At 41.0% G+C, this 20,561-nt stretch overlaps 1 protein-coding gene across 2 annotated transcripts in view; it reads left to right on the top strand.

The window, feature by feature from the left end:
- The window catches only part of LOC132816034 (cytoplasmic dynein 1 intermediate chain 1), a 282,803-nt gene that overhangs the window by 240,073 nt on the left and 22,169 nt on the right, over positions 1 to 20,561 (top strand). For both annotated transcript variants that reach the window (XM_060825446.1, XM_060825447.1), the window contains 2 exons: positions 3,285 to 3,418; positions 15,157 to 15,301. In XM_060825446.1, the coding sequence (XP_060681429.1) occupies positions 3,285 to 3,418; positions 15,157 to 15,301 (279 nt within the window). The remainder of the gene's footprint in view (positions 1 to 3,284; positions 3,419 to 15,156; positions 15,302 to 20,561) is intronic.

Below are 20,561 nucleotides of genomic sequence, written 5' to 3' on the forward strand. Positions count from 1 at the left end.
TTTCCAGATGGAATCTGATTATTTCACTTTTGTTTGTTTGTTTCCCATGCCATAAGATTGTAAATTGTTTAGTTAATTAAGAAAATGTGATTCAATCGTTCTCTGTCCTTCTTTAGCAGTCCTTTTAAGATGGAGGATGACTTAATTCCACTGTGGAGTTGTGGGTCCTGAAATGATGAAAGAGTTCAATTCTGGATCCACACATTCAGCCACAGGTGGAGAGGTGATATCTGAAGGGGAGGTTGGGTGGGATGCTGAAGGTAGTTGGCACTTTTTGTGATTGCTGCTGCTTCGGTTTGGCTATCTTTGGTAAGTGATTCCACTGAGTTTGTGGGATTTTGTGTTTTTCAGGAGGCGTTTTTTTCTATGCTCCTGGTAGCTGCTTGATATAACAGTATGAAGTAGAGATCTTCTTTTGAAAGTATTATTCAAGCATACAGACAAGGTAGTCTGCTGAACACAGCTGATTGACAGGGAATCTTGATACTAGAGTTGTTGGTCTGAGTAAAGACACTGATATTAAAGTGCCTGTCCTGTCATTGGATTTCCAGAATTTTGCAGAGGCATCACTGGTGGTTTTGTCTCGAACAGTGTAGTTCTCATTGAGGCAGTCAGAGCTCATTGGAAGGAGTACTTCAAGGATTTCCTCAACAAGGTCCTTGATCTGGGTGACCTTGACCTTCCTTAAAGACCACAAATTCCCCTCTCACGTGGTGGTTGATGCCCTTCAATGCATCTCATCCATGTCCCACACCTTCACCCTCAAACCCCACTCCTCCACCCGCAACCAGGACAGAACCCCCCGGACCTCAACTTCCACCCCACCAACCTCCATATACATTGCATCATTCGCCAACATCTCCTCCACCTACAAATGGACCCCATCATTAGGATATATTTCCCTTCCCACCCGTATCCACTTTCCGTAAAGGCCATTCCCTCCGCGACTACCCTCGTCAGGTCCACGCCCAACAACCCACCCTCCCCAACCTGATACCTTCCCCTGCCACTGCAGGAATTACAAAACCTGCACCCACACCTCGTCCATCTAAGGCCCCAAAGGAGCCTTCCACATCCATCAAAGTTTCACCTGCACTTGCACCCATGTCATTTATTGTATCCATTGGTCCTGATACGGTCTCCTCTGCATTGGGGAGACTGGACGCCTCCTCGCAGAGCGCTTCAGGGAACATCTCTGTGACAACCGCACCAACCAACCCCACTGCTCCGTGCCTGAACATTTCAACTCCCCCCTCCCACTCTGCCGAGGACATGTAGGTCTTGGGCGTCCTCCACCGCCACTCCCTCACCACCGACACCTGGAAGAAGAATGCCTCATGTTTTGCCTCAGAACTTTTCAACCCCAGGGCATCAATGTGGGCTTCACCAGTTTCCTCATTTCCCTTCCCCCAACCCCCCCCCCCCCCCCCCCAAAGCTTACCCCAATTCCAAACTTCCAGCTTAGTGCCATCCTCATGACCTGTCCCATCTGTCGATCTTCCTTCCCACCTATCTGCTCCAACCTCCTCTATGACCTTTACCCCTTCCTCCATCCACCTATTGCATTCCCAGCTACCTTCTCCCCACCCCCCTCCCATTTATCTCTAACCCCCGAGACTTCCATCCTCATTCCTGATGAAGGACTCCTGCCTGAAACTCCTCGATTTTCCTGCTCCTCGGATGCTGCCTGACCTGCTGTGCATTTCTTGACTCCCATTCCATAGCATGTTATCTGCCACTATCTCAACACACCCCCAGGCCCATGTGAGGTTGGAAGGGCCTTCTGACAGCTGAGAGCCAACAAGGCTGATGGTGCAAGTAGAATCCCTGCCAAAATATTGTAATGTGGAGAGAAACACACTGGGCACAAATGATTTTCTCCTATCTGGAAGGAGTAGAGCATGCCAGCAAATCTGAGATGTTGTAGTTCTTGCCATCTTTCTCAAAAATGAGACAGATTGCAATAACTATGAAGGGGCATTCCTGCTGTTCACCACAGGGAAAAGTAATTGTGAAAAATCCTCCTCAATTGGCTTCTCCACATGGCTGAACAGCTTCTACTGGAGTTGCAGTGTGGACTCCATCTATTAAGCGATACAGTGGACATGATGTTCACAACAGGACAAATCCAAGAAAATATAGAGCAAAACAGCAATGTCTATACATAAATTTCTTCAAAGGCCTTTAGCCAAGCTAGTGAGTAGTGAGTTATAGACTGGGTTCAGTCTCCTATGTGTGCTAAATTAACTGAGCTATTGCTCTTGGACAGTTTGTGAGACCACAGAGATGTCCTGAGAATCCTTGGATCAGAGAGGAAAAATCAACAATTGCCTCGCAGCGCCAGGGACCCAGGTTCGATTCCAGCCTCTGGTGACTGTGCAAACTCCATACAGACATTCTCCCTGTTTCTGCGTGGGTTTCCTCCGGGTGCTCTGGTTTCCTCCCATAGTCCAATGATGTGCCGGTCAGGTGAATTGGCCATGCTAAATTGCCCATAATGTTAGGTACATTGGTCATGAGTAAATACAGGGTAGTGGAATGGGACTGGGTGGGTTACTTTTCGGAGGGTCGGTGTGGACCTGTTGGGCTGAAGGGCCTGTTTCCATACTGTAGGGAATCTAATCTATTTCACACCCTTGATTAATATTCAACTCTAACAGAAAGTGCACTTGTGTGGATGTCTGATGACGACGGTGTAATAAGTTCCATAGCTAGATACTATACTGCGACATATTAATTTGATATTTGAAGCTTCAAAATTCTTCCAAAAATAGAGATGAATGTGTACTCAGGGAATCAAATGTGAACTGATGGTGTTGCAAGAGGACCTATTTTTAATTATTGTCACCGTGTGTGGTCTCCCTGTGTGTGCATCTCTTGAACTCCTTTGCATCTCCTTAGCAACACAGCCCATATTACCTTTAGATCCCATTTGCTGACTTACAAAGTGAGTATATCTCTAAACATATTATCTCTGAGCTGAAACACTAAGGCCATTTCTTAATATGCATACAGCCCTAATCAGCATTTGTTAGCTGGAAAATAAGTTGTTGACTTGTCTATCAAGTATAAGCTTAAACATGCATTCTGGTGCCCAAAATATTGGATCATCTTCCATACAGTGGACCCATATGCTGCAATCTATCATAAGTTTGAGATACTTCCTGTAGGTTTCATGTTTACAGTTTGACTGCTTGTCTTCCATAGTTTTCAGGTGCAAAAAAATGAGAGGGAAACTAACTTGAATCTACATACTAACAATTTTTTTTTCTTTTCTCCTCTAGGAGAATATGGAGCTGGTTTACAACAAGTCAAAGCCTGTAGCTGTCACCAGCATGGCTTTCCCAACAGGAGATGTCAACAATTTTGTTGTAGGAAGTGAGGAGGGTATGATTTATACGGCATGTCGACATGGCAGGTAATGTTTAGAACAACGTATTGGTTTTTTTTGTGCAGGCTATTCTAGTACAATGGGGCTGGCAAAAATTTAAGTGCTCATTAAGACCAAATTTGGAACTTTTAATGGATAATAATTTTTGATGAGGTTTAACAAACCTCAATTATGCTGAATCGTTTTGACTGCCAGGAACTTGTTAAGTTACAATATGCTAGAATATCGGCTCCTTTAGTTTTAATGAAGTAAATAACAGCTGTATTTTACTGACATCAATGGCACTCACTATTGACCATAACCTATTTTGAAGACATGACACAAATTATAAATAAGATACTTTACAGGAGTTTTATAAATCTCTTTAAGATACTATGCCAAACAAGATGATATGAGGGCAGAATGGCCAAATGGTTAATCAGAGGTATTTCTAAAACACTCTGTAATGTAAGTTTTGGGCTGAGGCAGATGAAGGCCACAGCCACTTGTGAGGAAGTGATTAAAGTTGGAGATGCTCAATAGACCAGAATTAGAGGAGTATAAAACCTCAGAATTAATGGACTGGAGAGGGTTAAAAAGAGAGACCAATGTGTGGTATTGGCAATATTTAAAAACAAAGATGAGAACTTCTTAAAAATTTAGATTTTAAAATCCAGGAGCCAGTGTAGGATATGGTGCACAGGCATGATAATTGAAAGGCCTTGACATGAGTAAGGTTATGCATGAATAAGGTAACTCATCAAAATTGAGTTTTTGATTACCTCAATTTTACATGTGTCAAGTTAGTCTGATGCAAACTGGAAAAATCAGGAGGTTGGCAATGCATGACTGAGGGTTAGTTGAAGCTATGACCTGGAAATTGATGATCATGCTAATAATGTGAATATATTGTTGAAAGCTCAGGCCAAGGATACATATGCTGCCAAGACTCTGAGCAGTCTTGATTAGAACATAATGTTTGCCAGGAAGTAGGTCTAGAGCAGGAAGCAGGAACTGAATAGTTTTTTTCTTCCATCTTGGCAGAGATGATCTGTGAAATGAATCCTGTAGAATATCTTTGTGACAATTTCCTGGAGTAGTACATCATTGATGAAAATGTGTTGCTGGTTAAAGCACAGCAGGTCAGGCAGCATCCAAGGAATAGGAAATTCGACGTTTCGGGCATAAGCCCTTCATCAGGAATGAAGGGCTTATGCCCGAAACGTCGAATTTCCTATTCCTTGGATGCTGCCTGACCTGCTGTGCTTTAACCAGCAACACATTTTCAACTGTGATCTCCAGCATCTGCAGACCTCATTTTTTACTAGTACATCATTGAACCAACTAAGGATAATGCTGGTTTAGATATACTGTTCTGCAAAGATGTAAAGTTAATTAATAATCTTCCAGATAAAAGATCTGGGAAATAGTGATCATGTTAATCAATGAATTGCAATTAAATTCCATATTTAGTTTGAAAATGCAATTCTTCAGTCCAATATGCATCTTAAAGTTACTTGTGTAAATATGAGGGGCGAACTGACTTTGGTTAATTTGGATAAAGAAACAGTAAGATTTGATGACAAGAAAAATCGATGGATGCAACTCATAGATTAGGTGGTCTTCAATAATTCAGAAGTGACTGAAAGCAACACCCAGGCCCTGGAAGGTTCAGCTGGATGTGTGATTAAGGAGTCAGGGAGGAGAGGTAGCCTTCCCTCCTCAATTGTTTCTCTCAGCTGTTGCTCCTTTGTCACCTTGCAGGCCAGCCCTCCAGCAGCTGAGCTGCCCAGGGAGGGAAGAGCCCTATCCAGAACTTAGGACAACATGTCCAGGGACCAGCACCATTGCGCCTCTGACCCCTTCCCAATTTGTTACTCCTTGTCTTCCTCCTCGTTCATGTTCCAGGCATGGAGACATAGTCTGCTGGCTCTGGGAAACCTGTCCACCCCTCAACTGCGAAGATACCATTTGGGAAGAGCAGCTCCTTATCATGAGCCCCAGCCTCCCTGGTGCCCTGAGACAAACCTTTTCTGATTCCCTTTTAACTCCACTCACCTCATCCTCCAGAGAGTGGAGCTATGTCAGCAGCACATGCAGTTGCAGTAGGACTTGACTGTACATGCACTGCTGCTGCTGTCACTGCACACGGACAATAGTGCCAGCAGCACAGGAGCATCGTGGCATGTGCAGGAGCAGCTACACGTGTACAGATGTTTCTGCAGCCTATCATGGCCAGCTCATAGCATGCCCGTCATCTACAAGTGTACAGGAACCATTTTGCCTTACGAACAATTACCCTGGATAAATAAAACAGTGGAGAACAATAAACAATTCAGAATGTTCAACAAAAATATATTCCATTGAAGAGGCAAATGCTGGATAGGAAAGATCTACCTATGGAAGTTAATATTGGGTCTGAGTTAAGAGGTTTACAATTTTGCCAAAAAAGGCTAGAAAGCCTTAGGACTGGGAATATTCTGGAAGCCAATTGGGAGCTACCAAAAATTTTACAGAACAGAAAAATTGGAAGTGGGTGGCACGGTGGTACAGTGGTTAGCAATGCTGCCTCACATCACCAGAGACTCAGGTTCAATTCCAGTTTCAGGCGACTGACTGTGTGGAGTTTGCACGTTCTCCCTGTGTCTGTGTGGGTTTCCTCCGGGTGCTCTGGTTTCCTCCCACAATCCAAAAATGTGCAGATTAGGTGAATTGGCCACGCTAAATTGCCCGTAGTGTTAGGTGAAGGGGTAAATGTAGGGGGAATGGGTTTGGGTGGGTTGCGCTTCGCCAGGTCGGTGTGGACTTGTTGGACCGAAGGGCCTGTTTCCACACTGTAAGTAATCTCATCTAATCTAACGAAGAATTAAATGTAGTTTGGAATAGAATTTATAAATAACTGAAAAAAGTAACTAAGATCAATATTAATTCCTTAGAGGTTGCCACAAGTGACATTACTATGGATATAAGATGGCAGAGATATTGAAGAGACTGTCTTCACAGTACAAACACAAATTATATTTCAGAAGCAGAAGGTACTCAGGGACTGTTAAGAGTGAAGAAATTATTGTAATTGATGTGAGCAGAGAAAATTACTGTGGAGAAAACTTAGAGCTAAACAAATTCCCAGATATTGAAAGCCTGTATCCTAGGATTCCAAAAGAGAAAACTTTCAAACTATGGACTTGCCTGGTAATGATTTTGCAAAATTCATTAGATTCTGGGATGGTGCTAAGGGATTGGAGGATAGCTAGACATAATGGCCTATATTTTCCATGTCCAGATATTCAATTCTGCAGTGCAGATGGGAGTTTGCATGTGACCTGCAGAATCCCTGACATAATTGACTTGGGGAAATTGATGATTCCAATGTGAAATTCCCCTTCTCCTGGAAGCCTCCAAAAATATTTGTTTAAATCTGAGCTTTTGGATGGTTTTCACTGCAGTGAAGTTAATAATCACTCAGGAAAAGGTAGACAATTAAAATCTAATCTAACTGCTGGGTAACTATTAAGTTGACCCCTCAACTGGCCCCACACCTCCAGTGATTACCCCCCCCGACCTCTTCCAACCCCTGTTCAGGGGATTATCAAGTCAAGGCTTGAGGCGTATTCTTTCCTTTTAGGAATAGGCTGTTATCATGCGGAGTGTTTAGTATTGTCATTGATTCGTTAAACAAGTATTTATGCAATTTGTAGCAGAAAACTGCCCAATATCAAGTGCCTTAACAGACTCATACCATGTACAGCTTTACATTCTGTCAATAATCACGGATACACCAAAACTTAATGAGTTCACCAATGAGCCATCTTTTTCAATATCTATGCAGAAACATTATACACAAATTCAACTAGAAAAATGACTGAGTAAATCTGTAAAGATAGCTTTCAGAACAACAATAGGCAAAGGTCTTATTAGTCCTTTCAACCTGCCCTAATTGACATACTTTGTGCAATGCAGTACGTACACTCTTCATCTCTCCTGAAAACCTGATAAATGTAAAACGTCAAATTTACAATTCAGGCAAATTGAAATTGAGGGGCTGTAGAAAGTTAAATTTTGTGATATGAATAATCATTAGTGATAATAATCATTCGTTCAAAACCGGCAGATTTTGTTGAAGCTTTTCATGTTGCACACTCAGCACAATTCTCCTTTCTTCAATATAGGTGGTGGTTTTCTCTTTAAACTAGTATTCTTGTGAATTGTCCTGATGAGTGCAAAACAAAAAGCTTCAACAAATGTCTCTGTCCTTTTTTTCAACAATACTAATGATATGGTATGAAAATTAGTGTGTCAGCAAACTGTCGCTCAGAATGTGCTTAATAATACCTAAAAATCTCACAACCCCAGGTTATAGTCCAACAGGCTTATTTGTAAGCATTAACTTTTGGAACACTGCTCCTTCATCACCTGATGCTAGTGTGCTTCCAAATAAACCTGTTGGACTATAACCTGGAGTTGTGTGATTTTTCACTTTGTCCACCCCAGTCCAACACCAGCATGTCCACATCTCAATAATAGCATATGTAACAGGAATAGTAGTAATATTCGTGAGCTTAATTTTGGCCCTTTAATGTATCTAAAATACAATTTGTCAACATTTCTAATGAAGTTGCAGCTAATGTGGTGTTTGATGGTGAATTCAATAAATAGAACATAGAACAGTACAAAACAGGCCCTTCATTCCATGATGTTGTGCTGACCACAGATCCTCATGTATATACCCTCAAATTTCTGTGACCATATGCATGTCCAGGAGTCTCTTAAATGTCCCCAATGACCTTGCTTCCACAACTTCTGCTGGCAACGCATTCCAAGCTCTCACAACTCTCTGTGTAAAGAACCCGCCTCTGACATCCCCTCTATACTTCCCTCCAACCAGCTGAAAACTATGACCCCTCGTGTAAGTCATTTCTGCCCTGGGAAATAGTCTCTGGCTATCGACTCTAACTATGCCTCTCATTATCTTGTATACCTCAATTAGGTCCCCTCTCCTCCTCCTTTTCTCCAATGAGAAAAGTCCGAGCTCAGTCAACCTCTCTTCATAGGATAAGCCCTCCAGTCCAGGCAGCATCCTGGTAAATCTCCTCTGAACCCTCTCCAAAGCATCCACGTCTTTCCTATAATAGAGCGACCAGAACTGGACACTGTATTCCATGTGCAGTCTAACCAAAATTTTATAGAGCTGCAACAAGATCTCACGATTCTTAAACTCAATCCCCCTGTTAATGAAAGCCAAAACACCATATGCTTTCTCAACAACCCTGTCCCATTGGGTGGCCATTTTAAGGGGTCTATGTACCTGCACACCAAGATCCCTCTGTTCCTCCATACTGCCAAGAATCCTATCCTTAATCCTGTACTCAGCTTTCAAATTCAACCTTCCAAAATGCATCACCTTGCGTTTATCCAGGTTGAACTCCATCTGCCACCTCTCAGCCCATCTCTGCATCCTGTCAATGTCCCACTGCAGCCTAAGACAGCCCTCTATACTGTCAACGACACCTCCAACCTTTGTGTCATCTGCAAACTTGCTGACCCATCCTTCAATCCCCTCATCCAAGTCATTAATAAAAATAATAAAAATTACAAACAATTATGTTACAAGATTTCAAACTTGTTTCACCATTTACCTAGTAATTATAAATGAAAATTCTACAAACTGAGTAGGCCGCAACTGAACAATGTACTGTTGATTAACTGCATAAGCTTAATTATTCCATTGTCTGTTTTACTGTTTAAAAAAACTTGGCTTTGAAAAGGCATATTTCAAAAGCTTCTAAAATGTCAAACTTTGTGAACTTAAATATTTCAATAATAATTGCTTCCATTCTGTGACACTACTTAGAGTTGTGGATAATTTATCTATGGTGACACCAGGACTGTCAGCTCCAGTTCTCTGCTGCAAGTTGTCCTAGTGACTGCTGTTGTCTTCAGATAGCACTCTCCCCAATTTTAATGCATTGCTCTACAGGAACTGTCTGTAACAGAATATTAAAGTTGCAAGTGTTTCTTTGGATGTAACCTCATGCTGCTTCACTGCAATTTCGAGAAACAGATTGCAGACTGATTCTGAGAGCAATCTGGAAATAGTTTTCTGTTTAACCTCAAAAACAAAGCTATATAAGATTCAACCAGAATTTAAAAGTTTTGATTTGTACAGAAATGTCCTGAAATTGCCTTTTACATCTATTCAATGTGTGCAAAACTGGTTTTGTAACATTAACTTTGTACTACCATTAATGCTCAAAAATTATTTGTGCAGGAAATGGTGCACTAATAATAATTACTCAACAGTTCAATTTGTGATTCATCAGGCTGGACAATCCTAAAAGAGTATAAACAAATCTCATTTCTGCCAAAGCAAAGGGGAAAATATATTTTTTATAATTTTCTTTACTCTTTCATGGAATGTCGGCATCACTGGCTGGCATTTATTTCCTATCCCTCATTACCCTTGAGAAGGTGGCCACCTTGAACTACTACAATTCATGAGCTGTAGGTACCCCATGATGCCCTTAGGGAGGGAGTTCCATGATTTTGACCCGGCAACAGTGAAGGAACGGTGATATATTTCCAAAGTCAGGAAGGTGAAAGGAACTTAGAGGTGGTGGTGTTCCAACATATCTGCTGTCTTTGCTCTCTGGACAGAAGTGACTGATGGTTTGGAAGGTGCTGGCAAAGGATATTTGGTGAATTTCTGCAGTGCAGCGGTGTGTATTGAGCATTAGTGGTGGAGATTGTGGATGTGTTGCAAGTCAAGGAGCTGCTTTGTTCTGAATGGTGTCCAGCTTCCTGAGTTGATGAAGTCAGCTCCATCCAGGCAAGCAGGAAGTATGCCATCACACTTCTGACTTGTGCCTTGTAAATGGTGGACACGTTCTGGGAGTCAGGAGGTGAGTTGCTTGGTGCAGTATTCCTATCCTCTGAACTGCAGTTGTCACTACAGTACTTGTATGGTGAGTTCAGTTGGTCAATGGTAACCCACAGGATTTCAATAATAGGGAATTCAGTGATGGTAACACCACTGACTGTCAAGGCTGGTGATCAATCTGTTATCTGTTGGAGATACTCATAGCATGGCATTTATGTGGCACAAATGTTACTTGCCACTTGTCAGTCCAAGCCTTGGATATTATGCAGGTCTGTTGCATTCGAACAAGGACTGCTTCAGTATCTGAGAAGCTTTGAATTGGGATTGCTTGAATATTTTCTGCAAAATGGATTTCGTATAAAACTATAACAAAATCAGAAATAACTGCAGAAACTCAACAAGCCTGCAAGTATCTGAGGGAAGAAAGTAGAGTTAGGATTTCAATTCTGATGACTCTTCATCAGAATTCAGTTCAACTCAGAACAACTGAGTTCTGATGAAGAGTCACTGGACTGTCTGTGCATTTGATGGGTGAAACTGTAGGATCCATTGTTGGCTGGACATGGGGGCGTGACTTGTTTAAAAACAAGTTGATGCTGACCAAAGACACACAATTGGAAACCTCAGAAGGTCCTGTGGAATGTGAAGGCTGTGGCCGCTTCACCTGTCATGGAAGTTTAATGATGGTCTGCACTGAATGCAGTGAAAGTTAAACGAATGGTCTGACTGTCCTGCTGATGTTGGGACGTTGGTTGCTGTGGCTCACTACTTGGAAGGCAAAGGCAGATGCAAAGGGACTACAAGCAACTGCAAGCCCAGGAATAGCTGTCAACCACCTTGGAGGATTCGAAGCTTCTAGCTCAAGGAGAGGTTATAGCTGTAGAGCCCCGCAAGAGGGTGTAGCTCACAGGATACTTGGAGTTTTTCAATTGCAACACTATTTCCTGGAGACAAGTGGGGTGCAGTATCAACACAAGCTCTGTGCATCTCTGTGATGGAACTATGCCAGATGCTGGAGTCCAAAGCCATCCTCTTACTGGTGGCTACAGAGGTGAGGGCTGTTTGAACCTCTTTGTGACTGGCTGTTTTCAGGGAGAAGTGAGTGACCCGTGTGGGACCTTAGTTGTACATATAATTACATCAGGAAAGTGACTGGTCATTTGTACAAGATCACATTAATTCATTTTGTTTCCTGGTGACAAGGTCCGTGTTGCAGCCTGAGCGGTAGGATTTGGAAACAAAACTAACTTCCCTCAAGGTATAAAGTGCCACTGATAGCCCACACATGGCACTGGACCATATTACAACACTCTAGAATTCATCTGTATGAAAGATAAATGTTCAAATGATCCGTAATTACTAGTTAATGGAGGTGTGTGCCCACTACCCTGATAGCTACCATGACTCCTGCATCTTGGAGCACTCACGTGAATGTGGTGCATTTGAGGGTCCAGGTGCTTTGTAAGGCTGGTTTCTGGGGTACAAAGCCTAACCATGGCTGATGACACAATTGTGCAACCCCTGGAGCACAGATACAACGCTACCTGAGCTTCAACCAGGGCCATGGTGAAGGGGAGGATAGGTCGCCTCCTCTGTTTGAACCAGTGTGGGGAAGTTGTTGAATGGATTAAGTTGGGCAGTTTCTTAGTTATAATTTTCATGGCCCTATTGTGCCTTGATTGTGGTATGTTTCTTTGGGAACAGTTGTTAATGCTGAACAAAAAAAAGTAAATATGTATTATTTTGGTGAAAGGGAATAGCACATACTGGAATAACCTTCTGATGAAAGCATTATGTTAAGTTCTTGATGTGTGAATTTTGTAATAACATTAATTAAGTTGAAAAAGTTCTGAATAGTTTTATTTTTGTGGTGAAAGGATGGAGAGTTAGAATATTTTGAGAAAATGAAGACATTTTTCTTCATTCCTCCTGTGCTCCTGCCCACTCTTTCAAATGGTAATTTCAAATTGATGATGCTCTCCTCAGTCTCCGATCACTGATCTCTAATACAAGGAAATAAATAGCAATAGTTTTTTTTAAATCAGCCTATCGGAATCCCTCATTATTTTAAAAGCATTTATGTATACTAAACTCCTTTTGCTATGATGGAAATAATCCCCATATTTTAAATTGCAGCTTAGTCTATGTTGAAGGATTGACTTAGAGCTGCATATATGGATTCAGGTTGTCAGAATTTAATCTCCCTGGTGTAAGAGTTTGGTTTGCTGTGAATTAGCTATTGTAGCTTTTAGTCTTTTTTTTCCATGCACTACCATCACTAAAATCAAGATGAATTTGCCTCGGCCCTCAGTTTGCTATTTTAATTACTTAAACTGCACAGTCCCCAGTTATCAAAACAGTAGAAATGCTTTTTAACATTATCAACCCTGCCCCTCGTTGAACACCTGTCTTCCTTAACCTTCACTATTCTAAGGAACTTTATCCTGTTTATCTAGTCCTCAAAAAGAAATTCGGTTATTCCTAGCACCAACCAGGTGAATCACCTCCTTTAAAACAAATGGCATCAAACATAGAACACCTTTTACTGTGACATTACCAATCAATAACATAGGACTGTATCTTACATCACTTTTGGCTTAAGTGTTGGTTTTGTTGAGTGTTTTTTTTAATGGATTTCCTCAAAACCGTCCTCAAATAAACCACCCTTGACCTTGCAAACTACTGCCTCATTTCCAACCTCCAATCCTACTCCAAACTACTTAAATACATGGCTACCTTCCAGATCTGTGCCGGTGTTTCTGGAAGTTCATGGTTGTATCCCTCCAATTGGGTTTTGCTCCCTGCCCTACTACCATAACAGCTTTTTTAAAAAGGTCTTGTAGAGTCAGAGTTATACAGCACAGAAATTACAAATGTCACCCAATGTAACTGTGACTGTGGTAAACTATCCCAACTCTCTCTTTTTAACCTATCTGCATTGCCCATTCTAGCCTTCAATAGCTCTCCTGTTCAGCTGGGTGGACCTCCCCTTCCCTGGTTCAATTTTTATCCATTAAGTTGTGGCCAGAGAATCACCTGCAGTGACTTCCATTTTCACTCCCACGCATTGCCTCTGATGTCTCTGAGGATTTGTCTCTAAGAGTCCACTATTTCTCACCTATATGCTGGTCCTTAAATGATAACAAATGAAAGTTCAATGTTAGTTTGTACATTTTATACTGACATCACCACTAACTCTCCGGACCTTTGTCCTGTTTGATTTGTCAGACTTTTCTTTGACATCAAGTACTTGATGAACAGACTGAATTTTGAGAATACCAAATCTATTGTCTTTGGGACTCTCCACAAGTTCTGTTCTCTAGCCACAGACTGCAGCCTTCACCCTGACCACTGTCATTTGCTGAATCAGATTCAAAATTTAATTTGTCCCTCAAATGAGCTGCTGATTGCACCTTCTAGATCACCAAGTTTATGGACCACCAGCTCCCATAACATTACTGGACTCCACTCTGGCCTTGCTGATCTGCTTACATAGTGTGCTTTTTACCTCTGGATTTTACTATTCCAATGATCAGCTGTCCATCCCAATAATTTTTAAGGTCATCCAAAATTCTTAAGCTCATACTACAATGTGTGCCATGTCCAGTTCATCTCTTTGTGTTTGCTGGTCTAGATTTTAAAATTCCAGTCCTTGTTTTAAAATCCTTCTATGCCCTTGTCTCTCCTTATATCTGTGATTTCCTGCAGTTCTGTTAGGCTGAGATCTGTCTCTCGTTCTCCAGTTTTCACCAGGTACAAGTCCTGACTTATATTGCTGCATCATCAGTGGCTACATTTTCAATCGTTCCAACCTCAGGGGTTTCCTCCTCCTTTAATTCTTTCTCCTCCTTTAAGATGTTCCTTAAAACCTACCCTTTGAGCAAACCTTTGGTTATTTGTGCTGATATCTTCTTATGTGACATGATATCAAGCTTGGTTTGATAATTCTGTTTCATGAGGCACTTTAGGTGTTTTGTACATTAAAGGTGCTGTATAAATGTATGTTGTTGACATTAGCCTGACTGGTCTATAGATGACTGGTCACAACATTCACTGTTTCCCACAGGACTGTGTGCTGACCTCCAGGGAAGTCAGAAGGAATTCCTGTATTCTTTCATTTCTATTTATTCATCAACGTCAATTTCCAGTGTTTTGATAGCACCAACAGGGACAGCAGATAGGAACTCCGCCACCCACAAATTTCCCCTCAAAGCCACTCACCATCCTGACTTGGAAATTTATCACTGTCGCTGGATCTAATTCCTAAAACACACACACTCTAGCAACATTGTGGGTATACCACTTTTGGGCATTCCTGGGTGGACCAAGTTTTAGCATCATTAAGGGTGTGCCCACCCTAAATGATTGAAACACAGCACTTCATGCTGCAGTTTTCAAGTTAGTTTCTCTTGGAGCAACCAAGCATGGAGCTATGCTGCCACTTTTACAGGCAAGGTTGTTTTTATTCTGTTCTAGTCGTTTGACATAATCACTTCTCTAAACACAGGCATCTCACACTTCATGAAAAATTATTTTAATCAATGATATTTCTTGAGGTAATCCTGCAGAGTTCAACTCCTCCCAAAAGTAACTTATTGTTTATGTGACTTAAAACACTCTAATTGATTTGTTTTTTTATATCAATTGTAATATTTGCTTAGCTATGCCATAAACTGACCTGTCAGTGAGTCCTTGCCACTATATCCACAGTTGCTGAGCTATAATTCTACCTTTTGGATAATACATGTGATGAGCTGAAACAACCGAATTATCATTATGATCTCTCAACTGCTGAACCAAGGGGAAAAGTAGGGCCAATTAAGGGATAACTTATAGATGTTACATTACGAGGATGTATCTTAAAGAATTTGTATTAATTTGACCATTGAACCTAAAACCTGTTTTCCAGTAAGGCTGGTATTGGTGAAATGTTCGAGGGTCATCAGGGTCCAGTGACTGGTATCAACTGCCACATGGCCGTGGGACAGATTGATTTTTCACATCTGTTTGTCACCTCTTCCTTTGATTGGACAGTTAAATTGTGGACAACAAAGGTAAGAAATACTTGCATGTACCCAGTGCTTTCAGCTTAGGATGGATGATATTGTTGTACAGTTCCACTCTAAGCCTTAAATTTCATTTCTAGGCTTTTCAACTAATTTGAAAAACCAGTGATTCATTCACACTTTTTACATCATCAGCATTCATACGATCCAAGATACTCAGTTTGACCTATTTGTATAATGCTGATATTCTCAGCTGTTATTTTCTGAAATGTACGCATATGCATTTAAAGCCTATTTCTTTATCCTGAGATGTTTTTGACCAGTATGCACTGCAAAACTTTAACATTAATAATATTGCATCTCTGTTTCATCCTCCGTCCCCTACTTCCAACATTTAAAATGACAAGTTTAGTATCTTTAGTAGTTTTCAAAGTTGAAATAGAAACCTCCTCATCTGAGTCATAATGGTACAAAAACTCCTGTGAGTTTTATATTAGTGTGACACCAATCTTGGTGCAGTACAGATTTGTATTGTAACTTTTGTAGCTTTGAATTAACCATCTTGATCTTGCTTCCTGTGGTGGAAATATGATTTCATCAAATGAGCAACCTTTGTCATCCTGCTATTTTTGGGAAAGGCTGGGTGGGTGTAAGAGAGAGAGAGAGAGAGAGAGAGAGAGATGAAGAAATCTTGATGGGTCTGGTGGAGAAAATATGAATGCAGTTGATGAGTACTCCCAGAAGGTTGATGGTAGAGAATCCCCAGAACAAAGATAAGTTCCCATAACAAATAATTTTGAAAGCTGCTACAGCAGCTTGAATTTTTTTAAACTTAGTTAAAGTTTGAAATTGTTGAACTTCCTGAGTCCAGGTAAGACTGAAAGATTGTGGCCAGTGTCTCAACAATTTCTACTCTCCCATCAAAATCCTTGGATGCATTTTATCTGATGCTGGTGCCTGCTCAACTTTAAATATCAACAGTCTATCCAAGACTAATTTTGTACTAATTTGAACAATTCTAGTTAGATTTTCCTCTGCTATCACCAAAACCTAGGCAGCATCCTACTTTTGTAAGGAAATATGCATACATGTTGACATCTCCGTCATGGCCCCTGTCAATGTGTAAATCCTCACTTCTCTTAATTGGCCCTAATCTTTCTTTAACTACTTTCTTGTACTATATATATCCCTGTAGAAGTTTTTGGAATTCCTCTTTATGGTAACTGCTAGTTTTCTGTCATCATTTCTGTTTGCTTCTCTTATTTATTTTAAACGCTACCTTCTAAACCTCTTAATATTCCTCTTACTTCAGTATTGATTTTTTGGTATTACACCTGTCATAAGCAAGCTTTTTAATTCTGAGTTTGATTTGTATCTCATCTGTTATTCCGGGGAACTCTGGATTTGTTTGCCTCTTCTTTCCTTTTTGAGGGAATGTACCTCGACTATATCTGAACCATCTGCACTTTGAAGGTGGCCCGTTACTTCTTTCCTGCATCAGCTCTTGTTCCACTCAATCCTGCCCCAGCTTTGTTCTTCCTCCATTGCAGTCAGACAACTCACCGCTAACTGATTTTTCTTATTCTGGACTGACCTTATGATGCAAAAATTACTTTTTTTAAAAAATGTTCCCCACTGACACTTGATTCATTTCCAAGGATCAGGTCCAACAATCCAACCTTTGTTGGACTGGACATGTGCTGTTACAGGAAACTGCCCTGAATACCATCTTGAATCACCAGTCCCCTGCTCCCATTTGTATCCTGTGCTCAAAAATGGCAAATCTAGCCCAGCTAATTATTGCCCTATCTGTCTACTCTTGATCATCAATGAAATAATGGAAGAGATTGTTGACAGTACTAACAAGTGGCACTTATAAAGGAATAACTTGCTCACTAATTCTCAGTTTGAATTTTGCCAGCTCAAGAGCTGAAGAGCTGAACTGCAGGGGTGAGGGGAATGTGACCGTCTTTGGCAACAAAACAACATTTGATTGAGTATGGCATTAAGGAATCCTGGAAAAAAATGGAGTTAGTGGGAATCAAGAGGCAAACTCTCCACTGGTTAGAATCATACCCAAGTACAAAGGAAGATAATTGAAGGTTGTTGAAGATCAATCATCTCAGCCCAGGACATTGTAGGAGTTTTTCGTGGTTGTTTCCTTGGCCTGTCCATTTTCAGATGCTTCACCTTCCTACCATTATAAAGTCAGAAGTGAGGATGTTTGCTGATGGTTGCACAATGTTCAGCACCATTTGTGACCCCTGAGATAGTGGAGCTGACACCTACCTCCTGGTTCCACAAAGTTTGACAACGATCCTCAAGGCACAAATCAGGAGTGTGATGCAATACTGTCCACTTGACTGGGTGGATGCAGCTTGAGCAACACTCAATAAACTTGACACCTTCCAGGACAAAGCAGCTTGCTTGATTGGGACCACATCCACAAATATCCAGGCCCTCCACCACGATGGTTACCCAGCACTGTGCACCGTCTACAAAATGCAATGCAGAAATTCACAATCAGCTGTTCAGAAAGCACCTTGCAAATCCATTACCACTTCCATCTGTAAAGACAAGGGCAGCAAGTACATGGGAGCACCACCACTTGCAAGTTCCCCTCCTAGCCATTCACTGTCCTGATTTCAAAGAATCACAGAATTGTTACAGCACAGAAGAAGGGCATCATTGGTTCTATTCCCTGGAGCCAGCTTCCTGCATTTTTCCCTATATCACTGCACACTATTTTATCCAATAATCACTCTGTACTTGGAAATACATTGCTGTTCTTTCATTATCACTAGGAGAAAATCCTTCAATATTCTTCCTTAATTGCATTGTGGGTCTAGCTAAAGCACACAGGTTATAGCAGTTCAAGAAGGTAACTCTTTCCTCACCTGAAGAGCGTCTAGGGACAGGCAATAAATGCTAGCTCATCCAGCGAAGCCTACATCTTATGAATGACTTATGTTAAAATAATAAAAGTCTGTGTCCAAATGCAGCAAGAGCTGGACAACATTCAGCCATGGACTGATGTGCAGTGTGACCACAAGTTGGCAACGAACATCTCCAACAAAACAGATCTAAACATCGCTGCTTGATGTTTAATGGTATTACTATTCTATCTTCAAATAACAACATTGTGGTGGTTAACTGAAATAGTCCAGCCATGTAAATACTGTGGCTGCAAGAGCAAGTCAGACACTAGGAATTCTGTCATGATTAATTTGCCACCCATCAATCTGATGCCTGCTCACTATCTAGAAGGTGCAACTTAGGAATGCAAAGGAATTGTAACAATCACTTGAAACTCATCATCCAACTCAAAGTTATCCACTTGATTGGCACCCTGTCCACCACTGTAAATATTCATTTGCTCCCTTTACCAGAGGTAGTAGTGTGTACCATTCCTAAGACGCTCCACAGCAACTCGCCAAGGCTATTTAATGAGCACCTTCCAAACCCATGATCTCTTGTCACGTAGAAGGACAAAGGCAACAGATGCCCATAACATCACCATCTGTACATTCCTGCCACCCTTGAAACTTGGAGCTATGTTTCTTCCGTGTCACTGAATCAAAATCCTGGAGTTTCCTTTCAAACAGGATGGTATGTGTCCTACTACCTCAAGAACTGCAGAGGTTCAAGAAGGTAGCTCACCAATACTTTCTCCAGCCAGCAATGTTGACTTCCCATGAATAAATAAAAACTCTGCTGATCCTGGATCTTGAATAGCCAGGTTAGGTATTGTACTAACTCAATGATAGTTGTTTGATTCCCATGCCATATTTATACCTCTTAAATGCCACCACTAATTAACATTAGGTTCAGGTTTTTCTGGGAATATTGTGACATACCTAAGGCATACCAATCAGTAGACTGCCACCTTAAGAATGAAAAGGCACCAGGAGAATGTGACCTGCTGTGTTGAGTGTTTTGTAATGTCCATTAAAGCACCATTCATGACGTACTGTGTCTGACATGCGGAGAATCATAGTTGGAAGACAATCCTGTGGAGGCAGAACTGGTTTGCAGAGCAGAGTATTAGCAAGAGATTGATTTTGTTTTTACTGCCATTAAGGACTTGGAGAAAGCTATATGTTTAAATAAGCAGAGTACTGACATTATTGTCTGGATGAGGTGACTTTTGTGTTTTAATGAAAAACTGAAAAGTCCTAAATTTTCACTTTGACAATTTATTTCTGACATTGAGTTGTTAAATCTTATGAGAAAAATTATTGAATCCTTGGTAAATACATAAATTGTATGGGAATTCCTTGCCCACCACTTGCTTTACTAGTTGATGAACTGATACCCTGATTGGTCAAGTATCTGTTTCCTTTGTCAAATGCTTTGATTTTTAAAAAAAATTTGAGTAACAGAACCCCAGTCTGATCATCATACTTTTGCTGTTTGAATAGTTTCTCAAACTTGATTATGAAGAATGCTTGGCCTTAAAAAACAAGTCACAAACATATAATCAATTGTATTATCTTTACGTTGAATTTATTACTAATATGCTTCTGAACCTTTGGGCTTTTTTAATCTGAGTGCACTGTTTATGTCAAATTATAATGTATTTCTCTTGCCTTGTTGTTACTGATGATAACAGAACTGTGCTGTTCTGTTGGATATGTACAGAATCTGTCCAAGAAACAAGTAATTTTGGAAGCAGTTAGGATAGATATCAGTAATCTGTCTGAATATATCTGCAATAAGGAAATTGACCATTTCGGTAACACAAAGCTCACTTTTCTGTCTTCTGACTGCTGAAGTGTTGCAATGTGACTGAAAACAGGTTCATTTGTCATGTAGGCATCTTACAGCATTCTGGATTCAACAGTTCAAGAGTTTTACAACATGAACTGTTGTGAATATTTCTCTGCCCTCTCTTCTCACCAACATTCTCCCCACCCCATTCACTCCACAACACAGTATCCCCCCCCCCCCCCACCACCCAACCACCACCACAGTCTATCCTAGTATCAGGTTTTCTTGGCTTTGGTCTGCTTTTACTGTCTAATCGAACTCTTGCCCTCTTTACAGCCATTACTAGTCCTTTGCCATATGTGATTCCTGTGATTTCTAATCTCCCTTGTACTCTAACCCTCACAGATCTCTCCATTTGCTCCTTCCCACGTTTTTTATACAGTACCAACTGTGTCACCTTTTCTATCTGTCTTTCTGTTCTGAAGAAGAGTCATACTAGATTCGGAATGTCAACTCTGTTTTTCTCTGCACAGAGCTGCCAGACTTGTTGAGTTTCTCCATTTTGATTCCACATTTTCACAATCCTCAGTATTTTACT

This window comes from Hemiscyllium ocellatum, chromosome 5, assembly GCF_020745735.1.
Source record: "Hemiscyllium ocellatum isolate sHemOce1 chromosome 5, sHemOce1.pat.X.cur, whole genome shotgun sequence".
NCBI classification, from domain to species: Eukaryota; Metazoa; Chordata; class Chondrichthyes; order Orectolobiformes; family Hemiscylliidae; genus Hemiscyllium; species Hemiscyllium ocellatum.